A 20,853-nucleotide genomic window follows, 5' to 3' on the forward strand; every position below is an offset into this window, starting at 1 on the left:
ATGATTAATTTCAGAGTTGCTTTTAAAAACATAAATACAGTTTTGGTCATAACCACTCTTGGGGATATAAATTATATACTTATGTATGTATGTAATATGTACCAAGTATGGCCAAGTGGCATTAAAAGACAGCATGTCTGCTTCTCGTGCCTTGAGCTATATGTATGACATTTTAAGTTACCAAGAGAGAGTGAAGAAGCATACAGGAGTTATTTGAAATATTTATATAATTATATATATGTATGTTATATATATGTATATATATACATAAGTGTGTATATAATTTACATTCATGTATGTAGTGCATACTAGCAACAACAATAAAGAACATAAATAGTCACAACAAACAGCGTAACAAAGCGCGACTAAAGAGTAAAAGTAACAGTAAAGTGACAAAGTAGCCAGCCAAGTAGTTGTTGTATGTGTATTGGTAATGCATGCATGTAATGCTTGTAATGTAACGCATTGCATGTCAACGTTTGCCAATAAAAAGTTTTTTTATAGCATTTCCTGTCGCTGTCGCAGTGAGTGCCTGCGAAGGGAGAGCAGGCGCTGGAGGGGAGAGAAGGAGCATGTGTCTTTTTTGGTTGGCGTGTGGCCAAAGTGAAATTCGCGCCCCTCAAATGAGATTGCGTAGCGCTGGAAGATTCCATATAATGGATAGCGTCTGCTTGCAAGCGTGTGTGTGTGTGCGTGGGGAGCGAGGGTGCCGCCGCAGGGTGAGGTCATGTGTTGAAGCAAATAAATAACTTAAACTGCAATGTTGAAATGAATTTTTCGCGTACTTCTACCAATGCTGCACTTGTGTGCGTGACAAATTTGGTGCGCATATATATATATGTACATATGTGTGTGTGTGCGATGTATTGCTGACTTTTAGTTACTTAGCGCATGGCTTTCTGCCTCATTAAACTGGCGCTGTGGCAAAAAGCAAAACGGTATTCCAAAAAATTGAAAGCAAAAATCGTGCGCGATGAGTCATGCGACATGCCACAAACACACATACACACGAAAATAGTTGCCGGAGTTGCAAAGCAGCGAATAGGCCATAAAAGCCGGCGAGAAACTCGACAAATAGCTAATATCTGTGTAGTTGGTGCTGTGAAGGCGTCCAGCAGCGTGCGCGCTGCAACTGAGCGCTGCAGTGGTGCCACATAAAGCATGAGCGCTGCTTATTTTTTCCGTTACAGCAAAAGTTTTACGACTGCTTCTCGTGACTTGAACTATTGACAGACGGTTTTTTATTGCTTTTTTCGCTGCACTTTCATATTGGCGAGTAGACAGATAATGCAGGGTTCTGGCGTCTTTAATTGTCGCTCTTTAAAATTGATGGGAAAAATGCTAAAGTATAGGATTTTAGTATTTAAGAAAGGATTTATACAGTATAAGTTGTCAAAAATCTCCCTTCCGCTTTTTTGCTCTTTATTCAATGCTTTATAAAAAGTGTTACAGTGATTGGATTTAGTTCAAATATGCGCCGTTCGGTTCGATAATCTGTTTCCATCTTGACGGGAACTTCATAATATACCCCTCATAGAAGCCCACCCTCCTTATTTGCGAAGAACTCAGACAGCCCCTTTTCACAAGCCTTTTTTGAGTTCAACTTTATACCAACAAGGGCGTTCACCATGGACAGTAACAGGTTGGCGCTATATCCGGGCTATATGGTGGATGCTATAGAGCCTCCCATCCGAGCTCGCCTAGCTTCTGACGAACCATCAACGAAGTGCGTGGTCTGGCGTTGTCCTCGTGGAACACTACACCCTTCCTGTTGGCCAATTCTGGACGCTTCTGGTCAATCGCCTGCTTCAAGCGGTCCAGTTGTTCGCAGTAGATGGTAGAATTAAGCGTCTGGCCATATGGGAGCAGCTCATAGTGGATGACTCTCTTCAAATCCCACCAAACACTCAGCAAAACCTTCCTGGCCGTCAATCCCGACTTAGCCACTGTTCGGGACGATTCACCGGCCTTCGACCACTATCGTTTCGCTTGATATTGTCGTATGTGATCCATTTTTCGTCGTCTGCCTCAAAAATGGTTTGAGTTCGTTCTGTTTCACCAGCATATCCCAGGCGTTGATTCGGTCCAGAAGGTTTTTGCGTCAAATCATGCGGCACCCAATCATCTAGTTTTTTTGTGTATGCAGCCTTCTGCAGATGGTTTAAAATAGTTTGGTGACTATCTTCCATCTTCTGGGCGAAGTCACGAGATGCCACATGCCGATCTAACTCGATGTTTTCCATGATTTGATCGGTATTCGTTGTCACAGGTCTTCCGCCGGCTAGCTTATCCATAGTGTCGTTTCTGAATCGTCGAAACTATTCCTCCGCAGTTCGAAGTGATAGAGTACCATCGCCCAAAACACCATTAATCTCACGGAACGTTTCTCTAGCGGATTTGCCTTTAACGAAGGAAAATCTTAAAATTGCGCGAACTAGAACTTAGATAAGCTTTTCTAGTACCAAGAGGTGTCTCAAGTAAGTTATTTTGAACAACTTGGACTAACGGAAAGAAAAGAATAGAGAATTGTACGAGTTTCAACAAAAGGCTTGCTTAAACTACTACATCTTGTGCCAAGAAGTGACTCCAATCTAGCTTAGTGGATTATCTTGCCCAGTTCGGTCTAAATAAATATTTTTCTTCTATATATTTTTTAAGTATCTGCAAATTATTTTCTTAGTCAGAACTTTTTTTATTGATAAAACCGATATAGGAAATCTAAAGAGAGCAGGAGACTTGTGTATGTGAGAGAGAGAGAGTTTCTCTCTACAGCCCTCTAGACTGAGCGAGATCATCAGAGTCTACTCTTTCAAATTTTACCTTGTACAGCTTGAAATGAATTTGGTCCGATGAAAAAATAAAAGCTCCTAGCATCAGGGAGAATTTAAGCTAATATGGTTACAAAAATTAGTATCAAACTGATAGATTTTCAAAATATAGATTTCAGTACTTTAGAGCTCCGCGATTTCCGCGTGATATATACAACGAGGATTAGGCGGCTGAAATGTTAGTCCTTTCTGATATCAAAAGCTCCCATATATGGACCAAAAGATCCTCATGTATTGAGGAAGCTCTTTGAAACTATCAGAAAAGCGTTAGCCATATTGATTTTACTTTCATACAGGTGCCAAGCCATATTATGGTTTAAACCATACAGCGAATCGTACTCGAACTTTTGGTTGTACGAATACCTCATGTATGTCTTTGGTAAGCAATTCCTTGCCGTCACTTAGCTTTACCGAAGGTGCCAGCTAATTTTCGCTATCATAGTGCGGACTTCTGCAGCTTTCCGCGAGATCCTAACTCCATTTATCTTTGAGTTATGAGTAATAGTGACTTTTGAGAATACCGTTCTATGCTAGTCACTTAATCCGATTTCAAACCTCAGTCAGACCTTAATAGCCAGCTCGTTAATTTCCAATCCTCCGAATGAATTTTTTGCTTTTTTTCTTTGAATACTAAAGTTAGGCTCCATTTCGTTATTTCTCTTGCGCCACCATGCAACGTAGAAATCTCCAAAGATTCATTGGCAATTTGTATATGCATGAAATTCTCTTTCATCGTTCTCTTTCTATAATTTTTCCACTTGCAAAATTGTCGTGGGCCATTTGTTAGCCTGCTGCCATAGACATCGTCTTCCAGTAACGACGCCATCGTTGATCTTTGTCTGCTACGACGAAAGGCACTTAATCGCACAGCGTGTCAGGTAGTCAGTCGGTGAGTCGGACAGTCAGCAAGCGAGTTGGGGAGGCAGCAAGTGAGTCTGGCAGTGAAATTGTGAGTTAGTCTGTCAGCCCGTTAGTTAGTCAAGCAGCGCTGTCAGTCAAACAGCCATGCTAGTCAGCGCAGCAGTGCGTCGAACCGGCCGCCAACAAGTCAAATCGCAAGTGAGACCATAACTCGTCTTCTTTTAGCACTTTGTCGTGCTTACAAGGTGTGTGTGTGTGTATATATTGGGGCTCACTTCGTTGACTCACGTTTTCCAGCTGTACTCTGTCGTCAACGCGCGCGGCTGTATGTCAACCCGCACGGGACCTCGCACAGCTGTCGTACAACAGTTCGCTGCCGCTGGGATTTTCATTAAGCTCTGCAGGCGTGTCTCTCTCTCCGCTTGTAGCCGTAGTAGTGCCTACAAGATGTCAGCAGTTGAAATGAGTAGCAATTCTAGTAATAAATAATTCTGCACACATAAATATATTCATGCATTAATGTATCGGCTACACCACTCTTAGAAATCTAAAGTTAATGCAAAGCTTGTGGCTTATTGCCACTGTGGCTGTATGTGAGCCACTGCTGGTGTACAAATCTATATTTGCTCATCCTCCAGTCGACTTATGTAATCCTCTGCTTATGCCCTTTGTGCTTTTTTCTGCCATTTTTGCCTGCCAGTTCGGTCTGTTGTTTGTTTTGTTTTTGATTGATGACTTCAGCTATTTTTATGCGCAACCATAGCACCGTTGGCTATGCCTCAACTCGCATGGTCGCAAAATTTCACCAGAACAATCAGCCACAAAAGGCACATGGCAAAACAACTGCAATTGCCAGCAGATATAGGCGGGTTGTGGCATTTCAAAAATAAATTATGGAAAGCCCAATATGCAGTTGGCGTTGAGGGAGTTGTATCGATACTAAAATTAGCTGGAATAGATGGTTTTTCATCCGGTTAAAGGAAGACTGAACATATTGGACGAACAAAATTAATGTGAAAGCTTCAAAAACTTTTCATCTCATTGCATACGAAGACGAAGCATATTGAACTATACGGAATAACAATATTAATGTGAAAGCTTAATAAAGCACAATGGAACGACTGTGAATCTACAGAGAGTATAAAATTTAACCACAAATGATATTTTTGTGGAATTAATTTGGGACATCTCGAACAACATTTCACAATTTTTTTTCAATAAAAAGCCTGACCGAACAAAGTTTGGTAGAATAAATCTACAATAAAGCAATAAATAAGCTTCAGATTCTTTTAAAATTGTTACATACCGAATTCATTTTATAAAAATATAGAGTGATATATAGAGCTTTTATTTTGAGAAAAATGCTTCATAAGCCTAAAGCACTTTTATGCTAGAGAAGCTTTTAAAAAAGTGAAAGCTCATAACTTAAGAAAGCCAGAAAGCGGCTGATATGTTGCTTCATAAGCTTAAAGCACTTTTATGCTGTGAAAGTTGCTTCAAAAGCTTAAAGCACTTTTATGCTGGAGAAACTTTTACAAAAGTGAAAGCTCATAACTTAAGAAAGCCAGAAAGCGGCTGAGATGTTGCAAAGAGATTAAAGTTCTCAACGTTGCAACGATATTTTTGAAAAATGAAACATAATTTTAAATTTGAATTCGCGTTTTGAAAAGATAAAATGCTTCGCTTAACATAAAAGTAATACAGAATTCATTTTGGAACATTCAAAGAATGTATTTTTGGGACAAATTTTATAAAGCTTTAAATATATTCGAAAAAGATTGGTTAAAATTTCAGTTTTTTTAAGAAAAGCTCAGAAAGAGCTTAAAGCTCCTAACGCTAAAATGATTCTAATGGTACGTTTTCGAAATAGTAGTTGACGAGTTCGAAACTGATTCAAAAATAGAGTTTAATGTCTTCGCGGATTTGAGTTAATATATTGGGGAAGCTGCTTAATCCACTTAAAGCTCGTATCGTTTATGCAATATATATATATATGTATGTAAATATTACTACCGTGTTGTTCCTGTTTGAAAGACCATATGCATGACTGTAGTGCCATTAGTAGCTTTATCTGTCTTACAAACCTGCGTTCAATTTAAGAGTCTCACTGAAAGTAGAAAATTTGTCGAGAGCAGTCGTTAATAGGCAAAAGTTTCCGAAGAAGTTTCCTATGAGCTTTCAGCAACCGGTCGAACCTCGCTTAAAGCTCGCAAATTTGTTTCTCGATGCAGAATATTCCGAACGGAATTTTTCTTAATCTAAGAATTTTACTGAAAGTTTGAAAAATTGTCGAAAGTAGTCGTCACTTAGTGGTTAAAAAAGCTTCTTATTAGCAGCCAGCAGCTGGTCGAAGCTCACTTAAAGCTTGAAATTTTCTTTTTCGATTAAGAATATTCTGAATGGAATTTGTCTTAACTATTTTGTTGATTAAAATTTAAAATATAAATCTACAAATGACAACAATTCTTCAACACAAAAGCACAATTAAGCTCAAACACTTATTTTAAGCAGGAAAATCAAAGCAATTAATTCTCTACTTGCGCTCCAATAATTCAATTCACCGCAAGACATTCATAATAAATCTCGCTCATTATTCTTCCTTTGCCACACAGAAAAGTTGAGTGCATAGCAAAACACGCGAGCAGAAGACGAAGACGTAGAATAAATTAAAAAAAAAACACACGAAACAAATAGAAGCTGCCAGCCATTTCCAACTGCGCCTCATTAACAATATTCAATAGCGCACATTTTCTTTGGCACCAAAGTAAAGCAAAAGCCGAAAGAAAGGCCAAGGGGCCGAGTACCGCTTAGAATTCGGCAAGTGCGTGCGACACTATGTTGGAGGAGTCTGCCACTAGCTACCACTCGCCACCATTGCCAGTGCCAAATAAAAGTAGAAGAAGAAAAGTAAAAAAGAAAGAAAGGGCTCGAGAACTCGGCTCGGGCTCGGAACGCTTGGCACTCGCCGCAAATGTGAATTGTTCGCATGTCATTTCGCAACACCAAGAACGGCGGCAGCCGTGACAGTGCCAACAAGCGCACAAGCCGCAGTCAAAAAGAAACCAAAAAAAAAAAGAAAGCAACGACAAGAGCAATGTTGACAAAATTGCCAACAACCATGGTCGTTGGCGCTGGTGGCAGATCAAAGCCAGCGTTAGCTCATCTATGTGCGAGCCGAGTGTAGTCGGCGCCGCCACAGTGTCGTCATCATTGTCATTAACAGCAACAGCAACAATAATGAAGACCATGAAGTCCATGAGTGTTCGTCGCACACATGCTCAGCAGCAAAGTCCTCTGTGTTGCTCATCATCCACATCATCATCAACCATACCGCAGTACCGTGTGCGCCGCCATACGTCTTAAGTGCTGTTGCCACTCCCTTTTTTGTCGGCGTGGCGTTCGCGCGTTCGTTGTGCGGCGGAAATGCTTTCGTGTATAAATATAAATTTGCATAAATACAAATGTATGTTTGTGTGGAAGCTTTAAAGGCTTCGTCTAGGTGCACGAGATTCGCCTTGACTTCTGGCTCACGTTTGCTAGCGCTGGCGGTCTCTTACATATGCATTTGCACCGTGAACTTTTATGAGCATTTGTTATTTTCGCAATTTCGCAAATGCAAGCAAATTGTGTAATTAGTTTGATTAAGAAAAATTAATTGCCAAAAGCACATCATTTATTCTAAATTGATTGGAGAGTGGAGAAAGTTGGTTTGTGATGCCGTCAAAAATCTAGAAAGCTTTTGTAAGTTGGAAAAAAGCTTTATGGTTGAGAAAAAGCTAACAGGAGTTACGTTTTTTGAGTCTCCTTATATGTTTGCTTAGCTCAGTTTTCAGTTTATCATCCTTTCGTAATCTTGTTATGTAAAGAAACGTTATTGAAAGTATGGAAAGCTTGCCAAATTTGAAAAAAAGCTTTGAGGTCGAGCAAATCTTTATTGGGAGGTTTGTTTCTGAAAATTTGCTCAGCTTTGCATCCTTTTGTGATATAAGTCTTCTTTAGCTTTTAAAAAATTTAAGTCCTGAAAGCTTTTAGTTACCTAAGCATAGTTAATGAATTTTATAAAAGGACTTTCTAAGCGAAAAGAATGCGTGCAGTTCCTTTCGGTTTAGAAGAGCAAAAGCTAGTAATATGTTTTGTGATCAAAGCTTAGAAAGCTTCCATAATTAAAAAAAAAAACTGTGGTGGGTGAGTAAATCATCAAAAGGATATTCGTTTTTGAATTTATTTTTGTTTTTTACCCAATTTCCCCACCCCTTTTTGGTGTTCTATTGGCACTTATAGAATAAAGCATGCGATAGACGGATTGACTTAATGAGAAACTTTTTAACTCAAAAATACAGTCAAGATTTAAGTTCGAGCAGCAGCGCAATAGTCAAAAAGAAGTTGAAAGTAATTAATGAAGCTTTAAAATCTATAAAGTTTTAGAAGTGTGCATAAGCTTAAAGAATGAGCAAATTGACAACAGGTTGGTTGTTTTTACTAAGCTTAGCTTCACCTTTGAGGTATACATTTTGTCTTGAGATAATCATTGACAGTGAGTTAGCGTCTTAACACTATATATCTCAGAAACTTTACCGAAAAAGCTCGAACTTGTTTACAGTTTCTCATGGAACTGTCTTGTAGATGATAACCTTAAAGAATCGTAACAATAATAAAAGCAAAAGTACCACACAAGTCGCTATCAAAACTGATTCGTAAAGCTCAAAAAACAAATGCTGTGAAAAGGCAGGAAAGAATCTTGATTATCACAGCAAAAATAAAGGTTGTTAGAATTTTTATTATAACTAAGCGAAAGCGAAATTTAGTAAAACTTAGCATTATGCTAGAGTACATGAAGCTTTGAAGTTCAAATTGCCTTAAAGTTCAGCAAAATATAAAAATTAATTTGAAGTTTCTCACCAAGTATACCGACATGACAGTGATCCTTAAAAATCTGTACAAGAGAGTTCATGGAAGAATTCTAAAAGGACTACAGGAGTTCCAGACCCCGTATCAAATCTCATCAGAACTGGCAAGTCAAAACTTTATAGTGAGCAATCAACGGTTGTAGTAGTACGTTATTTCCGATTTCTCCGAGTCAACAACTTTAATAAAATATCGTCTTTTAGAGTCAACCGGTTAGATAAATACCTTGCTAAGTGTCAATTCATCTTCCCTCAAATACTACTGCAGTTCTTGAGAATCTTTCCTACTCCAGCAATTCCCTACTAGACTCTCTATTGTATTCTATTCAATTTATCCAAAAAATTTAAATTGATTATAAAGAATACTTGAAAAATGAACATGACGATATTAGTTAAATTAATCTATCAGAAGGGCTCAGATTTAGACTTTTTAATCTAAAATTCTGCACGAACTAAGCAAGCTATCTTTCAATCACTACTTCGAAGTGTTGAGTATGATCCAGTTAGACTACAATTCCCGACAAGACTCTCTGTTAATTTCTAATATTTAAGTTGAATACCTAGAATACTTGAAAGAGGAAAGCTCATATTCAGAGTTTTTAACCTGATATCTTCCACGAACTAACCAAGTTATCTTTGGGCCATATCTTCGAGTGTGTTTTCATGAGAGATCATTCTAACATAGTTTTATAGTGCGGAAGCGCCACTCGAGTAATGTCAATGAGTACAAAAATATTTATAAACGGTCTCAACTCTTTAAAGATCTTGTAGTTTTCTGAGGTATATCTTGACAAATATAAGTAAGGACTCCAAAAGTATGGTACCGAGTAAAGTTGGTTTAATAGGTATTCCTCAACCTTTTTGTGATGTAATTAAGTTATTTTTTAAGGAACTTATCCTCAAGACTTTACCACTTGAGATGGGTATTTTAAAGTTTTTCGAAAAGAATTGCAAGCAGATAAATTTTTCAGAACTCAAAACTTTCAACTTGGAAAAAGCATACAAATACTTTTTTGAAGCACTGTAGCCGATCTTATACCCAACTCTATGTTTTTCGGCTTTATTTCCTTTAAGGCAAATATATCTTCTGTTAGTCATGTAAGTCATATGTATCTTCTCAACAGATCATTTATGCACTCGCCCGCATTTGTCTGCATCCATCCAGCTGCGTCTTCATTTCCATTCCTTTGCTACATTTACAACTCGTTGTTTGCTGAAAGTGCTATTTATAACTTTTACTTCAATTTAATTGCGAAATTTTATGGAAACATACATAATTCTCTTTTTTGTTGCTTAACATGAAGCGACGCCATAAACGAGACGACGCTCAAGCTATTTTTAGTAATGTCTACACCAGCATTAGCACTGAGGGAAGTAAACTTTTTGACAGGTCTTATTGAGAGAAGAGTAGCAGTTGGTGGAGGAGGTGAGAGGGTGATTCGATGTTATAAAATAAATAAATTCTACTCGTTGGAGAATGATAAATTTTACATGCAAAAATTAAGTGTTTTAAAGACTTTTGTGGAAACAGAGTTCAATGAGTGGTTTTTTAAAAAGTTTTCAACTGAAAAGGTACTACTGAAGTTGTAGGTCTAACCAATACTCTTTCCAAATAAGCCTGTATTAAAATTAGTTAATAATAGTTTTCAACTTCTGTATAGTATAATATCGCTTTCTTGGCTTTCCATGAAATGTTCGCTTTTACCATAGACCTACACTTACGGAATAGTCTTCAAGATAGTCTGAATATTATAAAAATGAACTTTGGAGAATAATATTGGGCCAATTAGAAAGCTTGAGTTGTATCTTTGTTTGGGAGAAATACTCCCCATTTAACCGCTTTGGCTTACGTGTGATGTTTTGCTTCAATCAAAGCGGGATTGTCCGCATAGACTTTAGATAACCCCAAAGAAAAATATCTAACGGTGTGATATCACACGAACTTGCTGGCCGATCGACTGGCCCAAAACATGAAATTATCACCGAAATGTTCTCTCAATAAATCTTTTGATTCAAGCGATGTGTGCTAAGTGGCTCCGTCTAACTGAAACCAAATGTCGTCGAGATCACGAGCTTCATTTTCAGGTATCAAGTGGTTATCTTGGCGCGATAACGGTCGCCATTGACGAAATATTATGCGATGATTCCACCGGGCCACAAACCATACCAAAGCGTTTTTTTTTGTATTAAATGACAGCTCTTGAATCTCTTCAGGTTGCTGTTTGTACCAAATGTGGCAATTTATACCCATACCCATTTGGCTCGAAAACGTCGGATATTCTTGGAACTTTTCAAGTGCGAAGCGATGGAAAGGTCGGTTGTTCAAGCGTAAGTCTTTCCATGATAAAATGCAAGACAGCTTGACACGACTCACGCGTGATCTGTTAAAAAAGGCTATTGAAAAAAGTACCTCTACTTGGATCAGCCGTTAGTAATCATTATAAAGTGTAATGACTGCTGCCATAGGTGATTATCTAAAATAATGATTATTTATTGTAGTGGTTATTGCTAGTAATCATTACTAATTGTATTATTTATTGATAGTAATCACTTGAGTAATGATTACTGTTATGAGGAAGTTTCTTAAATGATTTTATTAGTTGCAAAAAATGTAATCATAACTATGCCATGTTGTGAAATTGTTATTACGGTATAATTGCGTTTCCTAAAAGAAGAGTATTAATAGTAATCATTGTAAATTGTAGTGGCCGTTGATGATTATAATCAATCATGCATTTGAATGATTATTAACAGTAATAACCATGAATTGTAATGATTACTGATGGTAATAATTATGAATTGTAATGATTATAATAATGATTACTTATTGTAATGATTACCGATATATTTATTTCAAAAAACAGAAATAATAAATCGTAAACGTATTACTTACTAATATTTGACTTCATTAGTGATAATGATTATAAATGGTAATGATTATTAGTTGTAATGATTACCGATAAAATTTTTGTTCAATTAACACAGAGTAAATCTCAGCGTTTCTAGCGTTTATTTATGATTACCTTATATAATTTTCATTACCATTATAGTTTAAAAACAAGCACTTTTTAAAGCAAGCACGTAATTACCGATATCTTTTTTTATTTTCAAAAAACAGAAATAATAAATCGTAAACGTATTAACTACTAATGTCAGTCTTCATTAATGGTAATGTTTATAAATAGTAATGATTATTATTTGTAATGATTACCGATAAAATTTTTGTTCAATTAACACAGAGTAAATCTCAGCGTTTCTAGCGTTAAATATAATTACCTTATATAATTTTCATTACCATTACAATTTTTATACCAAGCACCCTGTATAAAAAGTAATTTCTCTGTTCATAAAAGCACAGCTATCATTTAAATATTTCATAATTCCATACACACTGACAATATTGTCCGTAACGATTACTTTTTCTGCAAATCATTTAATCTTATCGTCCTATCGCGCCACGATATGGCATTATGACTATCCATATAAAATGCTGACAAATTTTATTATGCCGTATTTTCATATAAACGACACTTTTTCCGACATTTACTAAATATTATGTATGCATACAATGACAAAGGTTATTAGAAACGCAGTGAGCGTAAACGGGGTACAACAATAAAAACAACGACTATGTTTACCAAGCCAAGGAAATTCTCAGCATAATATCGCTTGGTTATGCTTCTTTGATTTTTTTGTTGTTGCGCTTTTGTGTTTTTGGCACTACGGTCGCAGCTCCTTATTGTTAACTGCTTTGCCGCTGGTCATAATGTTAACTTAGTTAACTTACACTCACCGCCAAAAGTTTGCCTTCAAATGCCTTGTTCTCGGCTGCTATACACCCTTTGTGGGTATTTTACTCCTTGGTTGCCATGCTTTCGGTTATTTGCTTAGTTGGTGAGTGATCGTTTGCACTAAGTGGACAAGTAGCGGCGACACGGTACTAAATATACTGCTTTTTGTTAACCTTAAATAATGGTGGTTATTGTAAATGTTGTTATTATTGTATTGCAGTTTTTCGAAATGATGTAAAAGTGAGAGGCGGGCTTGAGATTTTATTGCAAGTTGTGACATTCCTTCCTTGTTTAAAACCAAAAAAAAAAAAATAAATTTTCATAATTTTCATAATTTTGGTTTTTTTGTTAGTCAGAACTGAACTATTTTGTTAGTAGGCCATTACAAAAGTGAACCTATAGGGACAGCAAACGATATATATTTTTTTCACGCCGTTTTGATATTTCTCTTCAGCAACGTTTGCCATTTCATCATTGAAAAGATATAAATTTGCCACGAAATTCGGAGTCAGTGGCCTTAACTTTAAGAGTTATAAGTTCCTTCTACAGATTCTCAATGCAGGCGTTAAGACTTCAAAAATCTCAAATCTGTGTCTCGACTCTTATTCACTGAATCAATAAAGCTTTGCTTAGAAAAACGAACTTCGGTTAAGCCGTGCTCGGAACCTGGTTTTTTTCTCAATAATATTTTTTTAAATACTGAAAAATATTGAAATCAAAGTTCGCCTCGTTCATTGCTAGACCTCTTAAGCTCTATTATATTCAATCTAAGCGCTGAATCCTAATGTAGAATTAAAAATTATTAATTAATAAATTAAGGGGTATTTAAGTTGTCTTGAATACTATTCAGTTAACAACTTGATAAGTTTGTTGGCAGTTGTCTACACTTACAACATATAACATTAAAACATATACTTAGTTGTAAAAATTTGTTAATTTAGTCAATTATGAAATAATGTAATTATGAAAAATCGAAAAGCGCATTAATTAAAGTAATTAGCAAATTATCTGCACCAATGCCAACTAGTTAATTATTAAGTTGTCTACACTAGCACTAATAAAAGGTAAATTTTTAATTGAGCCAATTAAGTGGTGTCTATATTGTCTCTCTTGAGACAGCACCTTATTTAAAACAATTAAAAATTATTCATACTAAAAGCTAAAGATAAATTGTTAATTGAGTCAATTAGATCAGTATCTATTCAGAAAATACTTTAATTAAGTTAATTGGCAAATTGTTTAGGCAAACACCAATAGCTGATATTAGCTGATATAGCTTTTTTCGTTGAGTCAACACACTACGCTAATACCAATTAAGTCAATGAGCAGGTTGTCTACACTATAACTGAAAGATGAAATTTTCATTAATGGGATGTCTTTTTTGTCTCAATTGAGACAGAACTATAATGATAACGATTAAAAATGTATTTACGCTAAAAGGTATAGTAGAAATTTATTAATTGAGTCAATATGGCGGTATCTAAATTGACAGATATTCTAAAACGACGCCTTTAATTGGTAAATTCCAAATTATCTACAAATAAAAGGTAATTCAAGTAGAAGTACTCTTTTCAATAGTTTGTTTTTGACAGATCGCACGTCAGTCGTGTCAAGCTTCAAGCTATCATGTTTTTGTTGAGTATTGTTTGGCATTTCATCATGGAAAGACTTACGTATGACTATATATTAATTGTTGAAAAGTTATTAATTGAGTCAATTAGGAGAGTTGGGGCCATTCAGATAGCATCTACATTAGGTCAATTAGAGTATTGTTTATAGAGATATTAAAATTTGAAAGAATGTTAATCGAGTCAATTAAAAGAATGCCTCCTAAGTCTATTAGCTAAAGTACGCGGCAGTTATATATAAATCCTTCGCTGGCTTATGTTATAAATATAGTGTATAGAGGAATAGGTAAGGTTGTAAAGATAGTGAAGGAACATATGGCACTTGGTTAAAAAGGTTTAAATATTTTTATTGATATTTTTATTTATATATTTATTAGGTATTATTTACATAGTCATTATTGTTCTTATTATCTTTTTTTAATTTTCCAATGAAGATTAAGAGCCTGTATTCTGAAAGTCTTTAAAAAATTATTTAAGAATATAAAATACAGGGTGTAAAATAGGAAAAAAACATAGACCTAGTGCATAGTGCCTTAAATATGTAAAATAGTATAAAATACAGGGTGCTCAATAAAGTATTCTATTTTTTTTAATTTTCCAATGGAGCTTAAGGGACTTATTACTGCAAAATTTGTTTAAAATTATAGAACACAGGGCGTATCAAAAATTGTTTTTTTAAACAAAAGGTTAAATGCGCAAAAAATTTTAAATCAAACATATAATACACCGAGTGTTCAATAAATTATTAATATTTTTTTTAATTTTCAAATGGAGCTTAGGAGATTGAATACTGAAAGTTTCTAAAAAAATATATTTAAAATTATAAATGCGGGTTGTGCTAAAAATAGTTTTTTTGTAGAAACATTTTCAAATTATAAAATACAGGTTGTGCCAAAATGCTCTCTACACTTCCAAATGTCGATAAAAATATTAAAAACAAGTATATAATAATACATGTATACGGAATTCAATGCTTTTTGGATATTTAAGAGACTATTGCTACACCCTGTATTCCACTTAATATTTATTTCAGATTTTTTTGTTTGTTCTAACTATTTTTTTTATAATTTTACATCTTTTATTAATATAATTATTTTATTTTTTTCAGATTTTACGACTCTTGGTGAACTTAAGAAGCCAACAGCTGGTTAAAACCACAAAAGAAAACAAAAAGGTGCAGAAAAATACAAAAATATTTATGCTTAAAATTAAAAATCTATCAGTCAAACTGCACGTAAATAATATTTAAAACAAAAAAAAAGAAAAATACAGTTATTAATGAAAATTTATAAAAAAAAATCATTAAAGTGTTTACAAGTCCTCAGCAAAGCAATGCAAAACTATAAAAAATAAATATTGAATTAATGAAAATTAAAAATATCATACAGCGCCAACTAGATACGAAAAAATAATTGAAAAAAAAATATTGCAAAAAAAGTTGAAAAATTCTAATTGCAAAAAATAAAGTTTTAAAGCTTGTGAAACACCCTGTATAACAGCCTAAATAACTATTAGTTACAAAACCAACTAAACAATAAATTAATTTACTTGTAAACGTTGCATTTGCAACTGTGTGCAACGAAAACAAAACAACAACAAAAAACTTCACTTTCAAAAACTCTTCAATTTATCAAAAAAAAGCCAACACAGACTAATACACAAGCAACAGAAGTGCTAAATAGAACTAATGCAAATCACGCGCTTTTCCAATTTCCTTTTGTAAACGTTAAGCAGCGCGAGCACATACATAAAAACAACAACAACACACAGCGCGAACAACAACTGCATAGACAAAGTGGAGTCGGGCGTCACAAAAAAAACGGCAAATACAAATACAACAACTAAATTTAGTGCAGAAAAGTTTGCGCTCTGCTAGAATTTCGAGACGAAGCGCTGCAGTCGTGCAAGAACGTCAGTCAGTCAACGACGGCGCTTGCCACAAGTGACTCGCAGCAGAAACCGCTAGGCTGCAAGAAGTATTTGAAGAAAATCAGTGAAGAAGCGAGAAGTTAATAATTGGAAAAGTATTTGAAAACTGTTTACGAATGGATTTTTTATAAAATTTTTAAGCATTTCGGCGAATGTGATTTAGTGCGTACTTGAACCCGCAAACTAGCCAAGACACATACCAGTTAAAGTAAAACGACCCCTATACAACCAAAAGCTAAGAAAGAAAAGACTGATTTTGAATTGAAACTTCCAAGAAGTACTCAAATCAAAGTAAACGTGTGCGTGTAAGTTGAGTGTTGAACACAGCGCCGAGCTGAAGCTTTAAAATCGTCGAATTGTGTGGTTTTCAAAACGACAACAATTCACGCTGTGTGTATTTCGAGCAGGTTCCTGTTAAACAGTAACATTAAAAAGTGACGAACTTGAAAGGAAATAAAAAAACTAAAAGCTGAATTCTTAAAATCTAAAACTGACTAAAGCAAAAACTACAGGGAAATAAACCAAACCGGTAAAACTAAAATATTGAAATTGAACTCACTGACTTGCAAACACATTTGAAGTTACCGCTGCGCTGCTGCTGTAGCGCCACAATTGTAAACGCGTAGCGCCAACGAGTACCGAAAACAAAAAATCCAACTAAATCCCGAGAGCCGACTTTAGCGCGCCACCCACGAGACGCCACAAACCATGGCCAACGGCAACGGCAACAATGCCAGCGTCGCCGCTACTAATGGCGAAGGCAACGGCTTGGCAACTAATGGCGGCACAACCACAACTACGACCAATGGCACTGGCACAACGGTGGCCGAGCACTTGAATGGCGGTGGCGCTGAGAGCGCCGTAAATACCAACACCGGCGGAGCAGCGGATGCTTTGGCAGCCGTTGGCGCAGCAGCTGGTACAGGCGATGCAACAGATGATGGTGTGGCTGGCGATGGTGGCGGTGTTGGTGGTGGCGTTGTTGGTTTGGGCGGTGCCGCTTCCACCTCATCTATGGGCGGCGATGATGCTGGCACCGATGCGGGCGCCAGCTCATTGCCCCCGTCCGAAGAGGCGGGCGGTCGTCCACCACTCGATACAGCTTGCTCTGATGGCGGTGGCGGTCCATCGAGTTTGGGCGGTGGCATGGTTGGGCCACCAAGTCCACTAACCGGTTGTTATTTGCTAATCGTGCTGGGTGAGCCACATTCGGAGGAGCATAAGGATAATATATTGCAGCATTTGTTGAAGGGTGAGTACATTGCTTAATCGAGACGATTTTTTATATTTAATATGACTTAAACTATCGATTCAAGACTTCGAAAGAAGTGTTGAGCATTTAGATGCATTGGAGTCTCTTAGGTGATTACCTATGAGATAGTTTTTACTTCGAAACTATAAGCGAAGTGGTTTCAAGACTTCGAAGATGCTTTGGAGTCTCTTAGGCAATCCACAGTTTTTATTAAAGATTTCCGATCAACATAGTATATCGTACTTCAGGAGACGGCCAATATTCGATGCTTAAAGCCTTCTTACGACTGATAAACCTTTTTGAGCGGACTGTCTACCTGCTAATAAAGTAATCAGTGTTACTATTGAAAGAGTCCATATTGTGAGCTCTTAAAGAAAGCTTCGAAGCTAGTTGTACTTTAAGCTCTACTCTTATCGAGACTCTAAGAGATTGATGGTTGGTTCAACGATATTTTATAGAAGCTCTCCATAATGAAAATTTGTTTTAGTTTGAGATTAACTGGGTCTTTGAAATTAGCTGGAAGATGACGGTGACGAGAAACACGGCAACTCGAAAAGAAAATTTAAGATCCTGGTTCCGCGGTTTATAGTAGTCTCCATTTAGAATTTTTCATGTAAGAATTCATAAAAAAGACAGCTTTAATTATTCTATCTCATTTATATTATTTCTCAGACATTATGAATTCTACAAAATCACATATCCAAACCGCAAACCAATAAACTCGAAGTAATGCTTCATCACATTTCTATTAGTAAGCTTTTCTTTATATAATTGCAAGAAATCTGCAATGTATGCAAGCATGGAAATTCTTTATGACTAAGCCAACATAATGGAAACACGCGCAGAATTTTCTTTTCGCTATTTTCTAATTGCATTTTTATTGTTATTGCTCTTGTTTTTTACTTTTTACTCCAATTTAATGTATGCATTGAAAAGAAATGAAAACGAGTAAGATTAGAGACAGAAAATTGGAGCAGTGGTACGAGTTTTTTGTATAATTTTTTTCTCAAGTGGTTTGTAAATTATGTAAGCACGCAAATGTTGAAAAAATTAATTCAGCTGGAGAAAATGAAGCAATTTTTGGCAAACAGGCATAAAATAAAGAAATTTGAGTTGCTGAATACCTTGCTGAATAGCTGAATACCTTTCTGAATAGGTGAATATGTAAAAAAATGTTAAAATTTAGTATTTTACCACAAATTATTTTAAAAACTTGTTTTAAACAATTTGCTGAATGTTTAGTTTATTAGCTGAATACGGAAAGACATTTTATTTGAGAATTTGACTGCAAATAGTGAAAGAAGATCCACTTATTTTATGAAATAGTAGGTTAAAGATGAAGGTTTTAAGAATAGAGTAGCTGAATACGTTGCTGAATTGCTGTTTATGTTAGTTTTAGTTAATTTTTATAATAATCCTGAATTAGTAATTGAATATTTAGTAAATGACTATATAAATAAGTAGGCGAAAGTAGTTTAATGTAAGCTATTTGGTAAATTTTTAATGCTAAGAACTTTGCTGAATTGCTGATATGATATTTACTTGCTTACTTCTCTTATGAATAACAAGAAAATAACTGAAATAAGCGAAACTGAATACGCTGCCTTTTTACAACGAAATTTATTAATATTGTAACTCACTAAATCTTCGCTGAAACGTCGTTGCTGTCCCGTTATAATTAAGACTACTTTCTTAAAAACAATGTCTTAATGCACTTGTTTCAAAATTATGCGAATTGTTCTTGCTGTGCATAGCTATTTAAATTATTGGTTGACAGCTTCTAATTTTTGGTTCAATGAGTTGCTGAATAATGTTTTTATTAGCTGAATACATGTTATAAGCAAATTTTTATTAAAAAAATATGTTAATATATAGCTGAATATGCCTGTAGTGTGAGTAAACGAAATTAAGCAGGGTATCTTTTTTTACGACATTTACTTATCATGTAAGTCACTAGACCTTAGCTGAATTTACTAGAATTTAATAAAAAAACTTTACAGTTGCCAAATTTTTTTACTGCCGTAATGGGTATAGAATTTTAGGCTTAAATAAGTTGCTGAATAATGTTTTTATTAGCTGAATATATGTTGTAAGTTAAACAACAAATATTTTTTTCTAACTTTATGAAAATAATCAGTGTTTGATATATGTTACTTAGAAGGCATATACATGTTGAATTCGGCAGCTGAATATGTTCGGTTTGTTAGCTGAATAGCGGATGCATAACTGATAAAGCTAGAATTTGAATTATAACGTGGTAAACTGTTCAAAAATTGGCTAATAAAATTTGCTGAATGGCTGAATTACTCTAAATAACATATAAACAAATTTTAATTTAGATTTCCTAAATAAGTGTTCTACTATCGTGACTTATTAAGGAATATTCAGTTATTCACAAAGCACAATTATTATATCTACTCAAATATTGGCTTATAATGCGAATTATTTCTGCTGAATAAATGTTGTACCTTTTTTATATATTTTTTACTCATATAAAAAATTCAGCACCTGAATCACCTCACCAGCTGGATGAGCTAATTATGTGCGCTGAACACAGTACCTAATTATAATTGTGGTTAGCTACTTCAGAAGTATCTACCTTTTTTGCTGAATAGCTGAATTACTACAAGCAATGCTTTTCAACGCTTTTTATGGTACATGCAGTAGCATTGCTGACTCACTGACTTATCAACTTACTACCAGTAGCATACATCTTTCTTATTATTATTAGTATGATTAGCCGTTAACTGTTTGTTCAACGCTTTATCTTGTCGATACATACATATGTCAGTGCCACTTCTTCTTTCTAAAATCACACCTCTACTTCTGGCTTCACTAGTCTAATTCTGCAGCGCTAATCTACCTGTCCATACAGTAACAGACTCTTTATCAATTCTTACGACCTACACACACACAAGGGCATTCAGCATAGCGCAGCTCATCTGCTCTTGTGTGCTGCTCTTGCTCTTCGCGTTGTGCGCACGCGATGCCAATTATTCAAGCGTTAAAAGTTTCTATCACAGCCGCTGCATTGCAGTCAGCCAGTTGGTCAGTGTGGCCGTTAGCCAATTAGCCACTTCAGTTAGTCAGCCAGCTGTTCAGCGCGCTTACAGATCGTTGTATATACTTACAACTGTGTTGTGGACTCTTTTGATTGCTTTTTTATATAATTTTATGATTTCATATTATTTTTATTTTTCTTCTTATTTACTTATTTACTTAGTTTCTGTTCTTCTTCTTAGTACTTACTTAGTCTCATGTCTGACTTACAATTGGTTTAACAATTTCTAATGGATTCTTTTGTTGGTTAATTGTGCGGCTGCCGCCGAGTTAATAACATTTTTTGTTTATTTGTTTTGGCAAACTTGTTTGTGTGTGTTTGTAATTTGTCGGAAAATTGAGGTTGTAAATTTTTGGCGTGTAACCATGAAGCATAAAATGTGTGGTTTCTAGTGTTAATTGCAAAATGAGACGTCGTAAAAGGAATTCGAACAATATTGCTCTTGACCAGTGGTAAATTAGAGAAAAGTGGATGTTGAAAAGTTAGAGATGCGAAAACACATAAAGCTTTACACTGCTCAATAAAAATACGTGTTTATTTTTATATAACTTTATGTGTATACAAAGGGTGATTCATTTCGAGGTTTCCTACTTTTTTAA

The 20,853-nt window shown here is 35.4% G+C and overlaps 1 protein-coding gene across 1 annotated transcript in view; it reads left to right on the plus strand.

Moving 5' to 3' along the window:
• Positions 1–20,853, plus strand: part of LOC126759352 (microtubule-associated protein futsch) — a 216,069-nt gene that overhangs the window by 11,903 nt on the left and 183,313 nt on the right. Inside the window, 1 exon segment of the mRNA XM_050474087.1 lies at positions 15,121–17,193. Coding sequence (XP_050330044.1) covers positions 16,650–17,193 — 544 coding nt within the window. The 5' untranslated portion in view covers positions 15,121–16,649.

The sequence above is a fragment of the Bactrocera neohumeralis genome, chromosome 5 (assembly GCF_024586455.1).
Source record: "Bactrocera neohumeralis isolate Rockhampton chromosome 5, APGP_CSIRO_Bneo_wtdbg2-racon-allhic-juicebox.fasta_v2, whole genome shotgun sequence".
Lineage (NCBI taxonomy): Eukaryota > Metazoa > Arthropoda > Insecta > Diptera > Tephritidae > Bactrocera > Bactrocera neohumeralis.